The following is a 13,436-nucleotide window of genomic DNA, read 5'->3' on the forward strand; positions in this document are numbered from 1 at the left end:
GGAGTGGAAGGGTATCAGCTCATCCTGGCTTAGGGAGCAAAGAGAGGAAAAGCTTTAAGCATTGCATTATCCAAAGGCTCCCCCCAAAAATCCACACTGGACTGTCAGCACCAGCCCTCAGCTCCATCCCCGAGGGATGGAACTTTTACCCCTCCCATCTTTGTGGCTCCCTCCTGGATCAGCCCCTGCCATGCTTCCCCTGGGATGTGCTTCCCGCAGGGCTGGGAGTGCTGTCCCTGCAGCTGCTCTGCCAAGCTCCCAGAGGGAAGGAGACACGGGGAGCCAGCAGGGATGAATGAGCAGGGAACAGGCCCTGGAGCCAGATCTCCTGTGCCTTGGGTGCACTGGGAGCAAGGCAGCATCCCGAGGGAACAGGCAGAGATGGACTCAGCAAAGCCCTGGGACAGGGAGATGGGCTGGGAACAGCCAAGAACCACGGAGAGCTGTTCCCAGCCTGGAATAAACCAAGAACCATGGAGAGCTGTTCCCAGCCTGGAATAAACCAAGAACCATGGAGAGCTGTTCCTAACCTGGAATAAACCAAGAACCATGGAGAGCTGTTCCTAACCTGGAATAAACCAAGAGCCATGGAGAGCTGTTCCTAACCTGGAATAAACCAAGAACCATGGAGAGCTGTTCCTAACCTGGAATAAACCAAGAGCCAAGGAGAGCTGTTCCCAGCCTGGAATAAACCAAGAGCCAAGGAGAACTGTTCCCAACCTGAAACAAATCAAAAACCATGGAGAGCTGTTCCTAGCCTGGAATAAATCAGGAACCATAAAGTGCCCTTCCCAGCCTGGAATAAACCATGGAAAACTGTTCCCAGCCTGGAATAAGTCAGGAACCATAGAGTGCCTTTCCCAGCCTGGAATGAGCCATGGAGAGCTGTTTCCAGTCTGGGATGAGCCATGGAGAGCTGCTCCCAGCCTGGAATAAATCAGGGGTCATGGAGAGCTGTTCCCAGCCTGGGATGAGCCATGGAGCTCCCAGCCCTGCTCCAGCAGGCTCTAGCTCTGGGATTGCAGATGCTCCCCCTGCCCTGTCCTGGCTGTGTGCTGGGCTGGGAATGCTCCCCCAGGCTGCTGCTCCCAGGGCAGGCCCAGCTGGGTGTGCCAGGCACAGGAGGTGCCAGCTCAGCCCCGCTGAGTCCCTGAGCTGCCCCGGCGCTGGCACGCTCGGGAATGTGCTGGCTGCTGCTGCCAAGGGCTGGAACGCTATAAATGGGAGACACTTGGAGAGAGAAAACACGAAGGAGCCAACTTTTAACTAGGCTGGAGTGCATTGGACTGTGCGTGCTCTTTGTGGAGGGAGAGAGGAGGAGAGTGATGAAGGTCTTTGATGCACTGCTGGAAAAATACCGGCTGCTCCTCCTGCAAACAGAGGAGTTTGTTGTCCTTATTCAATGGAGAGTGTTTTCTCCTGAGTTCAGGGATGGGAATTCACTATTCCTACACTTCTGCAAGTGGTTTTGAGCTGCAGCCTGGGCACAGAGCACAAAGCAGTTGCTGGTGCTCTGCAGCAGGACCTGGCTGGAGGAAGCTGTGGGTTTTTCCCTGTGCTCAGTCACGCAGGGCCTGCCTTTCCTGATCCAACTGCCTGAGAGTGAGATCCTGATGATTTATTTTTGTGGGAGGGTGAAACCACAAAGTTCACTGCACGCACAACTGCTCAGAATTTTGCTGAACTCCATAAACCCTGGAGGGGGAAAAAAAAAAAAAGAAATCCCCAAAGTGTTGAAATAAGATTCCTGTTACGAAAGAACTGTTGAGAGAGCCCTGTTTACCATCCCTGGACACACAAAACCCTGCAGCTCCTGCAGCCACAGCCTGGCTGAGTGCCTCAGGGCTTTGCCATCAAAGAGGCCGCCCAGACCAGGCATGACCCAGGAGAGGGCAAATCCAGGCTGGCATTGCCTCCTGCATGACCCAGGAGAGGGGAGGGAGATCCAGGCTGACATTGCCACCTGCATGACCCAGGAGAGGGCAAATCCCTGCTGCATGACCCAGGAGAGGGGAAATCCAGGCTGGCATTCCCTCCTCCATGACCTAGGAGAGGGGGATCCAGGCTGGCATTGCCACCTGCATGACCCAGCAGAGGGCAAATCCAGGCTGGCATTCCTTCCTGCATGACCCAGGAGAGAGAGATCCAGGCTGGCATTCCCACCTTCATGACACAGGAGAGGGTGAATCCAGGCTGGCATTGCCACCTGCATGACCCAGCAGAGGGGCATCCAGGCTGGCATTCCCAGCTGTATGACCCAGGAGAAGGCAAATCCCTGCTGCATGACCCAGCAGAGGGGCATCCAGGCTGGCACTCCCTGCTGCTGGAGCCCTGTGCTGCTCAGGGCACGCTGCTCAGCACGGCTGCTCTTTGCTCTCCACATCAGGAGGATTAAGATAACACCCACTTCACCTCTGAGCACTCCTGCCAGCAGCCTGGGTTAAATCATGGAGGAGGAGGAGAAAAAAGTGGAGGAGGAAGGGAAGGAGACAGAGGAAGGCCAGCTCTGAGCTCACACTAATGGAAGCAAGAGGCTCATTTTAATTTTTCAAGCCTCCAACTGCCTGAAACAAGCTGATGAGAACAATTCCTCTTTGTGTGCCAGCTCCAGCCTTCAGAGCCCATTCACTGTGGTGGATTATTCAGAACCTCCCTGACTCCCTGAGACTCAGACTCTCCCCTCTCCCTGCCTCTGCCTGGCGCCTGTATGCACACAACAGGTGAGGAACCCCCTCCAGAAGGAGCAGGCTCTGCTCCACGTGGAGATGGCAGGCACAGGCCACTGCCTGCTGCCAATTTTCTCATGGAAGTAGGCACCACTTCAACAGACTATTTATTTTTCGGTGTTCCACACAAAGCTGCTGGCCCCAGGGCTGCAGGACTCTCTCCAAGATGACACAGCTCCAGGTGGGTCAAAGCTGAGAGTTTCCAGCAAAGAACCTGAAGGAGTTCTTAAACATGAGGACAAACAAGAGAGCTGGGAAACACACACTGGATGCACAGACAGACAGGAGGGGCAGGGAGAGCCAGAGCCAATTTGAATGCTGCCTCAAATTCCCAGTTTTTCTGTCCCTGAATTGTGCAGTGAGCACGTTCAGCCCAGCCTGTGTGGTGTCTCCAGCCCTGGCCTCAAAATGAAAGCTCTGTGCAGGGGAGCAGGCACAGAGCATCACCCTCTGCTGCAGCTCAGGGACAGGGACTGCAGGATCTGGCTGCAAGGGGAAAAGCCTTGGGACAACCTGTCCCAAACAGGGGCACCCCTGAAACACGCCAGGGGACAGCCAGGGGGGTCAGGCTCTGCTCCAGGGAACAGGGACAGGAGGAGAGGGAACCTGAGAGGGGCTCAGGGTGGGCACAGCAGGAATTTCCCCATGGAAAGGGGGCTCAGGCACTGGAACTGCCCAGGGAGGTTTGGATCCCCATCCCTGGAGTGTCCCAGGAAGGGCTGGAGGTGGCACTTGGGGCTCTGGGGACAAGGTGGGGACAGGCACAGCTTGGATTTGATGGTCTCAGAGATGTTTTCCAGGTACAGCTTGGATTTGATGGTCTCAGAGATGTTTTCCAACCTCAATAATTCTGGGATTCTGAGAATGTGGCTGCAGCCAAAAGGCAGAAGGTGCTGAGGACATGGAGGGGGGCTCCATGGGGACAGCACAGGGGGTGGCAATAGCAGGAAAGCTGTAAAGGGGTTGGGTTTGGGGTGTTTTAGGAGAGCAGCAAGACAACAGTGGCCCTCGGTCACATGAAGAGCTCAAGTGACTGCCAGCCGTGCCTGCTGAACTCAGAATGACAAAGGGGGGAAAAAATGTTCCTTTCTGGGGGTTTCCACAAGAAACCACAAGAGACCAGCCAGAATCTGTTCTCCAAGCAGCAGTGCCACTCCTTGCAGGCAGTGGTTTCAAGAGGATCCTTCCAAGGAACTCATCAGGCTCCTCCCATGGGGAGCACCCCACGAGGCACCCCTCAGCACTGCACAGCTTCTCCACCTCTGGCAGGGCTGGCAGCACCTCCCAGGCAGGACCAGACCCTGATCCTCTCCCTCTGCCCACCATTCCTGACTCTGGTCACCTTCCATGGCAGCCGACACTGCCAGCATCCCTGCAAGCATCCATCCCATTCCCTTGGTTTCTCAGGAACAGCATCCATCTGCTGCCAGCAGCTCACATCTGGAATTGTGAGTGCTGTGAAAGAGCCCCAGTCCTGCTGGAAGGAAATTATTCCTCCAGCCAAGGGGTTTATGGAGCACCGAGTTTAGCATTTGGAGTTACACATTTACTACAAATCCTACAGTTACACCAGGTTTTAAACCTCAGAATTACAGTTTTATCTTCCTTCATTCCTAAAAAGCTGCCCTCACGTAAATTGCCACCTGAGAGAAAATATTCATGGAGAAAACGAGGAGAGGCAGAGGCTCTGCAGAGCAGAACCCCTCCTGAGCTCCTGCACAGAGCACGAGGTGGAGCTGACCCTCAGCCCCACCATTCTCACCCTGACTTCAGGGTGACCCCAGGGCAGGAAAAGGCACGAGCTGAGCCCTTCCCCAGGGATGAGAGCCACTCTGCATCTGCCTGACCTGCTGGCCTGGCTCCAGGAGGAAGCAGCAGAGCCTCGTGCTGAGCTCAGCCGAGGGGTGAGCAGGGGTCACCAGCCCTTGCTGGGAGGTGACAGCCTCCTGGGGACACTGGATGGCCCTGGTGGGGCACAAGGACTGGAAACAGGCAAGCAGGCAGAGAGAGCAGGTCCTGCCACCCTTGGGAGAGAAAGGCAGGGTGGTGGTGCTTGGAAAGGCTGCCTCAGCACGAGCTGGGAGCCTGGAATTCTGCAGGATAGGGCCAGGCTTGGGAGCCAAGGACAGGAGAGGGGAGAGCTCTGCAAGGCCACAGCACTCAGGCAAAGCCTCAAATGCTCCTGGCTGGAAGCTGTGGCATCAGCAGCAAGGTGGCTTCTGACATCCCAGCATGGGGAATGCTCTGGTGGCTCCAAGGCAAAGGAATTTCCCCATGGAAAGGGTGCCCAGGCACTGGAATTGCCCAGGGGGCTTTGGAGAGGTGTCCCCTGCAGGTGGCTGGGGACAGGGTGGCCATGGGCACAGCTGGACTCTGATCCTGGGGCTCTTTTCCATCCTCAGGGATTCTGTGGAGTCAGCTGCAGCAGCCTCCAGGCCTCCCTCCTGGTTCAGCTGCTGTTTGGAGTGTCCCTCCTGGGGAGGGGAGGACACTGCCCCTGGCTCTGCTGTCAGCACTCATCCTGCTCCTGTTTCCCTTGGCCCTGCTCCTGAAATCATTGCTCAGCCACGACGGAAGGTGACAAATGACTCAGCTGTGGCTCCACTGGGAGTACCAGGAGAAGCTCCCCAGGCACCCCCAGGGAGCTGCAGCATCTCCTCAGCCCCTCCAAGCTCCTCTCTCCCACTTGGATCCAGAAGTTTCCACGTCCCTGCCAGGGAGCAGCCACTGACAGCCAAGGAGGGTGCACCAACCTTTCCCCTGCTCCTGAAAAAAACCAACCCTGCTCAGCCTCTGACAGGAGCATGGGAAGTGCAGCCAGAGCCACAGGGAGCACTGATATCAAATGAACCAACATCCCAACCCAAACATGCATGTACTGGGACTGCTCAAGGCTCTGAGCATGGATAAATCTGGATGGATTTTCCCTGGATAACATGAAAGGCAGATTCTTGACACAGAGCTCACCTGCAACTCAAATTTCCAATTCTTCCTCCAGCACATCAAAAAGATCATCAGAACTGGACCTAGGAAAAATATTTTCCCCTCCTGCTGTTTTCAGAAGCAGCTGAACCATTTCAGTCCCACACTTATTTTGTGGGGGGCTGTGTGGAATTTTCCCTTTTTTTTTTTTTCTTTTTAATAACCAGAGGCATGAATAATTTCCAGCATGGAAAACTTCTGCTTGAAGAGCTAAATCTGGCACAGAATCATCCAAGAGTCACACAAGAAAGGCCTCCAGCAATGGCAGAGGCAGTGCTACCAAGCCTACCTAGAGCATTTTTTTCCACTGTGCTCACAGGATCTGTTTCACTCCTGGCCTCTCAATCCAATTTCCACTGTCCTGCACCACGAGTTTAAAATAAGGACACCAGGAAGCATGTGTGATAAGGGGGAAGGAAGGGGAAAACCACAGCTTCTTTCATTCTTTCAACAGAGCCAAAAAGGAGTGGTTGTTATAATTTTTTTTTTTCTTTTTTTTTTTAAGAAAAAGCTGCAGGAACAGCGAAGGGCGGGGATGTTTGTTTTAACTTTCCCACCTCCACCACGACACATGTCTGGATGCATTTATAAAGCATCTCTGCTTCTAAAGGTGTTTTGCAGAGTGCCTGACTCCAGTGATGGCATTTTCCACCCCAGGAGCTCCAGCCAGGACGGAGGGGAGGGAGCACAGCCACAGCCCTTCCCCAGCACAGCTGGGGGCACAGACACCCCAAAATCTGTGCCCCCCTCCCAGCAGGCAGAGGAATGAGCTTGGCAGCACCTTGGAGCAGCACGAAGACGAGATGCTGCAGAGAAGGAAGCACGAGTTCCATTTCCTTCCAGCCCTGGCTGCTGCCCAACAGCTGTTCCTTATTTATTTACTTTAATATTTCCTTGGTTACACAAGCAGCTGCTCACAGCTTAACCCCAGCACTGCCTGGGCCACCCTGCCCAGGGCAGGGACAGCCAGGGCTGCCACCTCAGCGTGCCCATGTCCTGCAGGGCAGGGGACAGGGGACAGAGGACAGGGCAGCACTGCTGTGAGCAGCATCTGCCCCATCCCAGGCCTTGCAGGAGCCAGCTGAAGCTGGGAAAGCCATCTGCAGTCCCAGGGGCTGGCTGTGCTGGGCAGGCTGGAATTTCAGCAGGGTGTTTGTGTCTGGAGGGCTCAGCAGAGGAATCCAGCCCACGGTGATGCTCAGCCCCATGGCAGGGGGTGCCCAGCTCCTCCCTGTGCCACAAACAGCCCAGCCAGGGCATCCCAGTGGCCCCTCTGGCAGATGCTGCCAGCCCAGAGATCCCTTGGTGCATTTTTTCTGTTCTCCTCTGCACACAGCCTGTTCCAGCAGCTCAGTTTGTGTTTTGGCTCATAAAGCCCAGCCAGACCCCTTGGCTGATCTCCACCAAGGAGGAGGTGGAAAACACCCTTTGCCTGCTCACCCAGAGCTCTGCTTTGGGTTTTCTGCAGCCCAGCCTGTCCCAATTGCCTTTCCAGCCTCTTCTCTCCCATTTTCCTCCTGGCTCCCCCTGCACCAGGAGGGAATTAAATCAGAATAATGGCACGGCCTGGTTTGGAAGGCTTGGAAGGGACCATTTAGTTCCAACCCCCTGCCATGGGCAGGGACATCTTCTACCACAGCAGCTTGCCCAGAGCTCCATCCAGCCTCTCCCTGGGCTCTTCCAGGGATCCACAGCTTCTCTGGGCACCCTGTGCCAGCGCCTGCCCACCCTCACAGGGAGGATTTTTCCTGATATCTGCTCTTAACCCACTCTCTCAGTCTGAAGCCATGCCCCCTTGTCCTGCCACTTCATGCTTTGGTAAAAAGTCCCTCTCCCTTTCCTCTTGGCTCCCTTCAGGTACCTCTGGGCTGCCAGGGGAGTGGGCACTGCCCAGGGAACCAACTCTTCCCCAGTGTCAGCCCTGCTGTGCTGGGACAGCAGCTGGGAAAGCCACAGGAACGGAATTTGCACCTAACTGGGACAAAACCCTCCCCAAAAGCAAACAACCCCCCCCTCAACAACAACCCCGGTGGCACAGAGGAAGCAGAACCAGCAGCTGGAGTGAGCTCAGCCTCTCTGCCCCCAGGGCTGGAGCACTCCCAGCTCTCCCACCTGCAGGTCGAAGAACTTGCTGTAGCGGCGGTAGATGACCTCGGTGGCTCCATTGGACCAGCTGACCCTGATGATGTACACCTGCAGGGAACAGAGCAGCAATCAGAGTCAGGGACCCAAAAAACCCCACCATAACCCAAAAGGTGCCAGTGCAGCCCCCACAGCTGGGTGGCAACCAGGGAAAGGCTTCAGGTCACTTCAGCAACACCACAGCAGAGGTGAGGCAAAATTATTGAACCCCACTGCTGCAGCTCAACCATTTTTTATTTCTGGTGGTGAACTGAGCTCTGTAGCCCTGGAGAGGGGCACACATTGGATGTGAAGTGACACTTCTGTGTCAAAACACAGCAGAATTCCCTGCAGACACAGGAGTGAATAACCAAACCCTGGCCACCCCGTTTGCAGCTGCAGCACCAAAGCTGATGCTGAGCTCCAAGGGCAGCACCTGCACCAGCCTGGCTGCTGCAACTGGGACTGCAGCAGCTCCAACGCCCAGAGTCTGAAACTCCACCTGCTTGGCGTTGGGTTTCTTACACTTGCTGGGGATCAGGAAATCACCATCCTGATCCTTCAAATGCCACAGGATCAGCCCCAGTCACTGCAGGGCATTCACAGACCCCATGACCAGGCTTTAACTGGTGCTGAATGCAAAACAAAACACCAAACCCAGCCCATTTCGTCACTAATTCTTCTCTGAAGGACAACAAGCACATCACAGAATGAGGCAATCACTGATCTAATGTCCTCTCTGTGTGTCACAGAAAGCAGAGATAACCCTTGGTTAGGGGCCAGTGTAACACCCAAGCGATACAAATCTCAAATTGACAACAGATTCACTGAGCAGAACCCAGGATATTTTTTTTCCTCCTAACTCAAGTCTTATTTCCACCAGAAATTCAAGTATCAGTTCCTTGAAGAAGGACCAAAGAAGCCCAGGTGAAGGGACCTGCTGGAACTTCTGCTGGCAAAATCAAGCATCAAGGCTGTTAAAAGCTGATGTTTTGGTATTTAAAAGAGAATCCCTCAGGAGCTTCACAAGGTTTTTCCCACTGAGATGCCCATTTTTCCAGATTCTGGAATGTGACCAACCTCCTCAACCAGTATCCAAACTCAAACACCAGGACAGCACAACGCTCAGTAATTTGAGTTTATCAAAGCTACTCAAATCCTGTACTGAAAATCTCCCTCAAATCCCACTCTGCTGCTCAGAGGGCTGACCCAGCCTGAGCCACCAAGGTGAGGACACTCCCGAGGGGTGACAAACTCTTCCCAGTGCAACCACTTCCAAATTAAGACAGAAAACGAGGCAGCAAGAGGGATCAAGTTCTTATTGCTGAAATAAAGAACTTCCCTCCTTTCAAACCAGCAATTCAAGGTCCACTTTTGTGGAATTTGGGTTGGATGGGACCTTAAAGCTCATCCATTGCCACCCATGCCATGGCAGGGACACCTTCCACTGTCCCAGGGTGATCAAACACCGGCCTTGGGCTCTGCCAGGGATCCAGGGGCAGCCACAGCCAGGGCCTCAGCACCCAATATCCCTCCTAAACCCAGCCCCTCAGTCTGGAGCCATTCCCCAACTCTTATTTTGAGATGAAGGACGCGCATTTCCTCCCTATGAACACAGATGGATTCTCCCAGACAACATCTGCTCCAGCTGTGGAGGCCTGGAAGGACCAGGCTGTGCTCCAAGGGGGCAAACCAAGGGTTAACCTGGTGTTACCACGGGTTCCAACTCCTTTACCCTCTCCCCAGGAGTTGCTGCTGGGCCAGCATGAGCTCATGTGGGCTGGAAGCTCAGCTGATATCCCAGTTTTCTTACAGTCCCCAGCACTGCTCGGGTTATATCACCGCTGGCTGCCTGCCTGGAGAGAGCCTTCCACTGGGGCAGCAGGAGGAGCCAACTTCTCCTCATTGTTTATTCCTATCCTGCCTTTATTTGGAGTCAACAGCTTATTAGACTGGGATTTTAATCAGGATGTGGACAGCCTCGGGCCAGGGTAATTCAGAGCTCTTCAGGGTAATGAAGGCACGAGGTCTGAGGGCACACCAGGCTTCTGCAGCGAGGGAAGCAGCACTGCTGCTCAGTGATGAGCTCACTGCTGTTTTGCTGAAATGCTGATCTCCCAGGGGTCAGGAGAAGAGTTTCCTGCACATCCCTCTCCAGCAGCACAAAGGTCTCCAGGGGTTTCTCCTCAGCCTACTTATGGAAAGCAGAGAAGGTGGGGGAGCCCACCTCAGTACTGATAAAACCTGGGGAAAGCCAGCTTCCTCTCTCCTGGTGGGTATTCCTCATCTTTCCAACGGCCCCATCCCAGATCTTGGTCTCTCCCAATATCTAATCCAGTCCCTGCTGTGCCAGAAATAAAAAAATCCACCAGAAAACACAACTCTGGTGCTCCCCTCACCAAACAACCAGTGCAGGTTTGGAAAGGTTTGAACAGTGCACTCACCCAGTGAGCCTTTCCAGAGGACTGCACATGAGGCACTGAGCTCCCACAGACCCCAAATTCCCTTCCTCAGCTGCTTTTGGAAGGCACTTCCAATGACCAAGACAGCTCTAAAACCACTGCACTGGGTCTGAAGTTTCCCCTCCTGGCCTGGCACTGCACCATGTCCTGCCAGGAGGAGAAACTTCAGACACCACCACGAAGCAGCAACCCAAATAACCCAAGTTCTGAAATAATCCCAGTAGGAGCCACCCCATCAGCTGCTCTAAGAGGCTTTTTCCCAGCCCAGGACATGTGGAAGCAGTTATTCCATGGGTCTTTTTCACTGAGACCCGCAGGGCTTTTCCCTGGAGAGGAGAAGAGAGGGGATCCCCCAGGGCTGTGCCCCCACAGGGATGGGGCTGGCACTTGGATCCTCTCCAAGGACAGCAAGGAGGGGTGGCTTGGGCTGGGCCCCTGGCCAAAACCAACAGCTGAGCTGCCCAAACCCCAAATATCCAAATATCCAAATATTCAAATATCTGCAGCCCTTCCCAGCCAGCTGGGGGGTCTGCACCAGGGAACAGAAGGAGCTGAGTCAGTGAAACCCAGGAATGGTTTCGCTGCCCTCCCTCCCTCCCTCTGGAAAGGACACCCTGCCCTCCCCCAGCCCTGGGAGCCTCAGTGCTGGCAGGGACAGGAGGCACAGGGACAATTTCTGAGGTGCAGGTGGACCTTGTTTAGTGCCAGGTCAGAGGGGCATTGCTCATGAGCACCAAACCCTCTCCGTGCTCCCAGCCCTTGGAGCACAGAGATGGAACAGATCCCTCACAGAAAATGGAAACTTGCAGATGGAAAAGGCTGAGTACAACAGACTCCACTGGAATTGAGCTCCCAAACTCCTTGGGATCCCCACAGCACAAGGAAATGGTCACAAACCAACCACTTAAAAGTGACTCATTGAGCAGTGTGGCATCAGGACCACCAACCACTGCCCAAGGTTCCCCCTGGTGACACAAAATGCCCTAAATGGAAATATAACATGGCAAAAGGTCACATGAAATGCCCTAAATGGAAATACAACATGGCAAAAGGCGCAGGGGATCCTGCAGCCTTCCCAGTGAGCTTGGTCCCTCCATCATCACCCATCTGTCACTGCTGTCCCCTCCCCAGCACCTCTCAGAGGGAGAACAGACAGTGGAAAATGGGGCTGAAAACCTTGGGAACTGCCAGAAAAATGTCAGCTTGCTGCAAGAAATGCAAACAGCACCTGGCCAAGCGTGCAGAGCTGTCAGAGGAGCCCAGGGGAACACCCTGGCAGAGAGAGCCACAGGGACATCCAGGACACCCCTCCTGGGCAGCCCAGCAGGGAGGGAGCTCCTGGGAGGCTTCAGGAGCCAGCTCAGACACATCCATGGGAGTCACGGGGACAGGGGATGAGAAGCCAGGGAGAATGTGAAAAGGGCAGCCAGAGATTTAAATTTTTTTTTCTTTCTTTTCCTCTTGAAGAAATGAAGCAGCGAGCCCTGGGAGCAGTCAGCCACCAGAAGTGTTTTTGCAGGGACTGCTGGAAATCCCTGGTGCTGCAGCCAGCAGTGGCTCCTGGTGACTTCCAGGGCCCAGAGGGACCGAGGGCACCGGAGCCATTCCCAAATCCTCCGTCCTGCCCTTCCCAAAGAGGCACAAAGTCCCTCACAACAGCACGGGGAGAGAGAGGAGCTGATTCAAACTGCTGACTCGAGGCAAGGAAATTAAGAACAGATACTGAAAAAAAAAATAAAATCAAATAACAGAACCAGTTTCCCGTTCTTAAACACGAGGCCGTGTGACCTCGCAGAAGAATTACTCCTGGACTCCCTGCATAAACACTCCAGGACAAGCTGGGAAGCAGCCTGGACTGCTTAAATGTGAGCAGGAAAAGGCAGAGTGAAGGTGAGGAAAACCTAGAGCTGCAGTTTCAGCTTTTCTCCCCTCCTACAGGAGTTTTCCAAAGTTTTTCACAATTTGCATGGCATCCTGGCTGGGAGGAGACACATAAACCCCACAAGGAAGGATGTGGGAGAGGGGAGCTGCCTGGGAACCCTGCCTGGCACCCAGCTGAACCAGGCAGCAAATCCCCCCCAAGCTCAGCAGCACCCAGAACCCAGGATGAAGGATTCAGCCATCCCAGCACCAGCTCTCCTGGCACGGCACAGCCTTCCCTGAAGGGTCCAGAGCTTCCCTGGCACCCCTGTGCCCACAGCTCCTCCACACAGACACGGGCAGGGTGGACAGCAACCCCGTGGTCACTTGGAAAGCCACCTCCACGGCAAGGCAGGGACACCAGAGAAGGTGCCCAGCCTCCAGCAGAGCTCCTGCACAGCCCCAGACACAGCAGCCTGCAGCGGGGGCTGAGCTGGCTGCAGAGCTGCTTCCAAAGCCTGGGAGCCTGTGTGGTCTCGGGCCCAGGGAGACTCTGCACAATAAACCCCTCTGTGGAAAACTGCACATATTTAAAGCATCTTTCAGCAGCAAAGAGGAAAAGCATCAGTCAAAAGCATCAGGCTTTTGATTTCACCCACGCTACCCCGACCCTGAAACGAGGGGAGATGTGAGAGCCCCACCCTCCCTTCAGAAACCCAAAGGGGCAGAGAAACCAAAGGAGCTGAGCAATCCAGCCAAGCCAGAGTGGGCTTGACACAGAAAAGGGAGTGGGAAATTGTAAGAGGAAAAGAGAAAGAAAAAAAAAAGAAAAAGGAGGGAGGTGGCTGGAAACAAAGAAAGTTCTTGGCACCAAGCTGCTGTGCTTGGCCCCTCTCCATCAGCCCTCGCTGCCTGCGGGGCTGGGAGGGGACCTGGGGCTCCTGTGCCATGGGGAGCAGCACAGGGAGAGCCCCCCAGCTCAGGGGGCAGACAGCTGGTGACCCCCTGACTCCTGCTCTGTGCCGGGGGAACTGGGAGGAGGGCCGTGCTGGCATGAGAAGGGATTCCAGCTGCAGGGCACCAGGGATGCCACCCGAAGGGCAGGCAGAGCAGCCAGGCAGGGCTGGCAGCAGGGCTGGAGGCAGCAGCAGGGCAGGCAGACCCTCACCAGCAGCCAAGGCAGGCTGAGCACACTGCCAGCACTGCACAGCAGCCACCTCCCCTGCCCCAGCTCATCCCCTGCATTTTTGGATCTGTACCCTCTCCCCCCACGCTGCTGTACAGC

General features: G+C 54.9%; 1 protein-coding gene across 5 annotated transcripts in view; it reads right to left on the bottom strand.

Annotated features, from left to right (window-relative positions):
* Positions 1-13,436, bottom strand: part of SH3PXD2B (SH3 and PX domains 2B) — a 64,416-nt gene that overhangs the window by 46,326 nt on the left and 4,654 nt on the right. For all 5 annotated transcript variants that reach the window (XM_039701716.1, XM_039701715.1, XM_039701713.1 and 2 more), the window contains exon 2: positions 7,821-7,901. In XM_039701716.1, coding sequence (XP_039557650.1) covers positions 7,821-7,901 — 81 coding nt within the window. The remainder of the gene's footprint in view (positions 1-7,820; positions 7,902-13,436) is intronic.

The sequence above is a fragment of the Passer montanus genome, unplaced genomic scaffold, assembly GCF_014805655.1.
Source record: "Passer montanus isolate IOZ18808 unplaced genomic scaffold, ASM1480565v1 scaffold15, whole genome shotgun sequence".
NCBI classification, from domain to species: domain Eukaryota; kingdom Metazoa; phylum Chordata; class Aves; order Passeriformes; family Passeridae; genus Passer; species Passer montanus.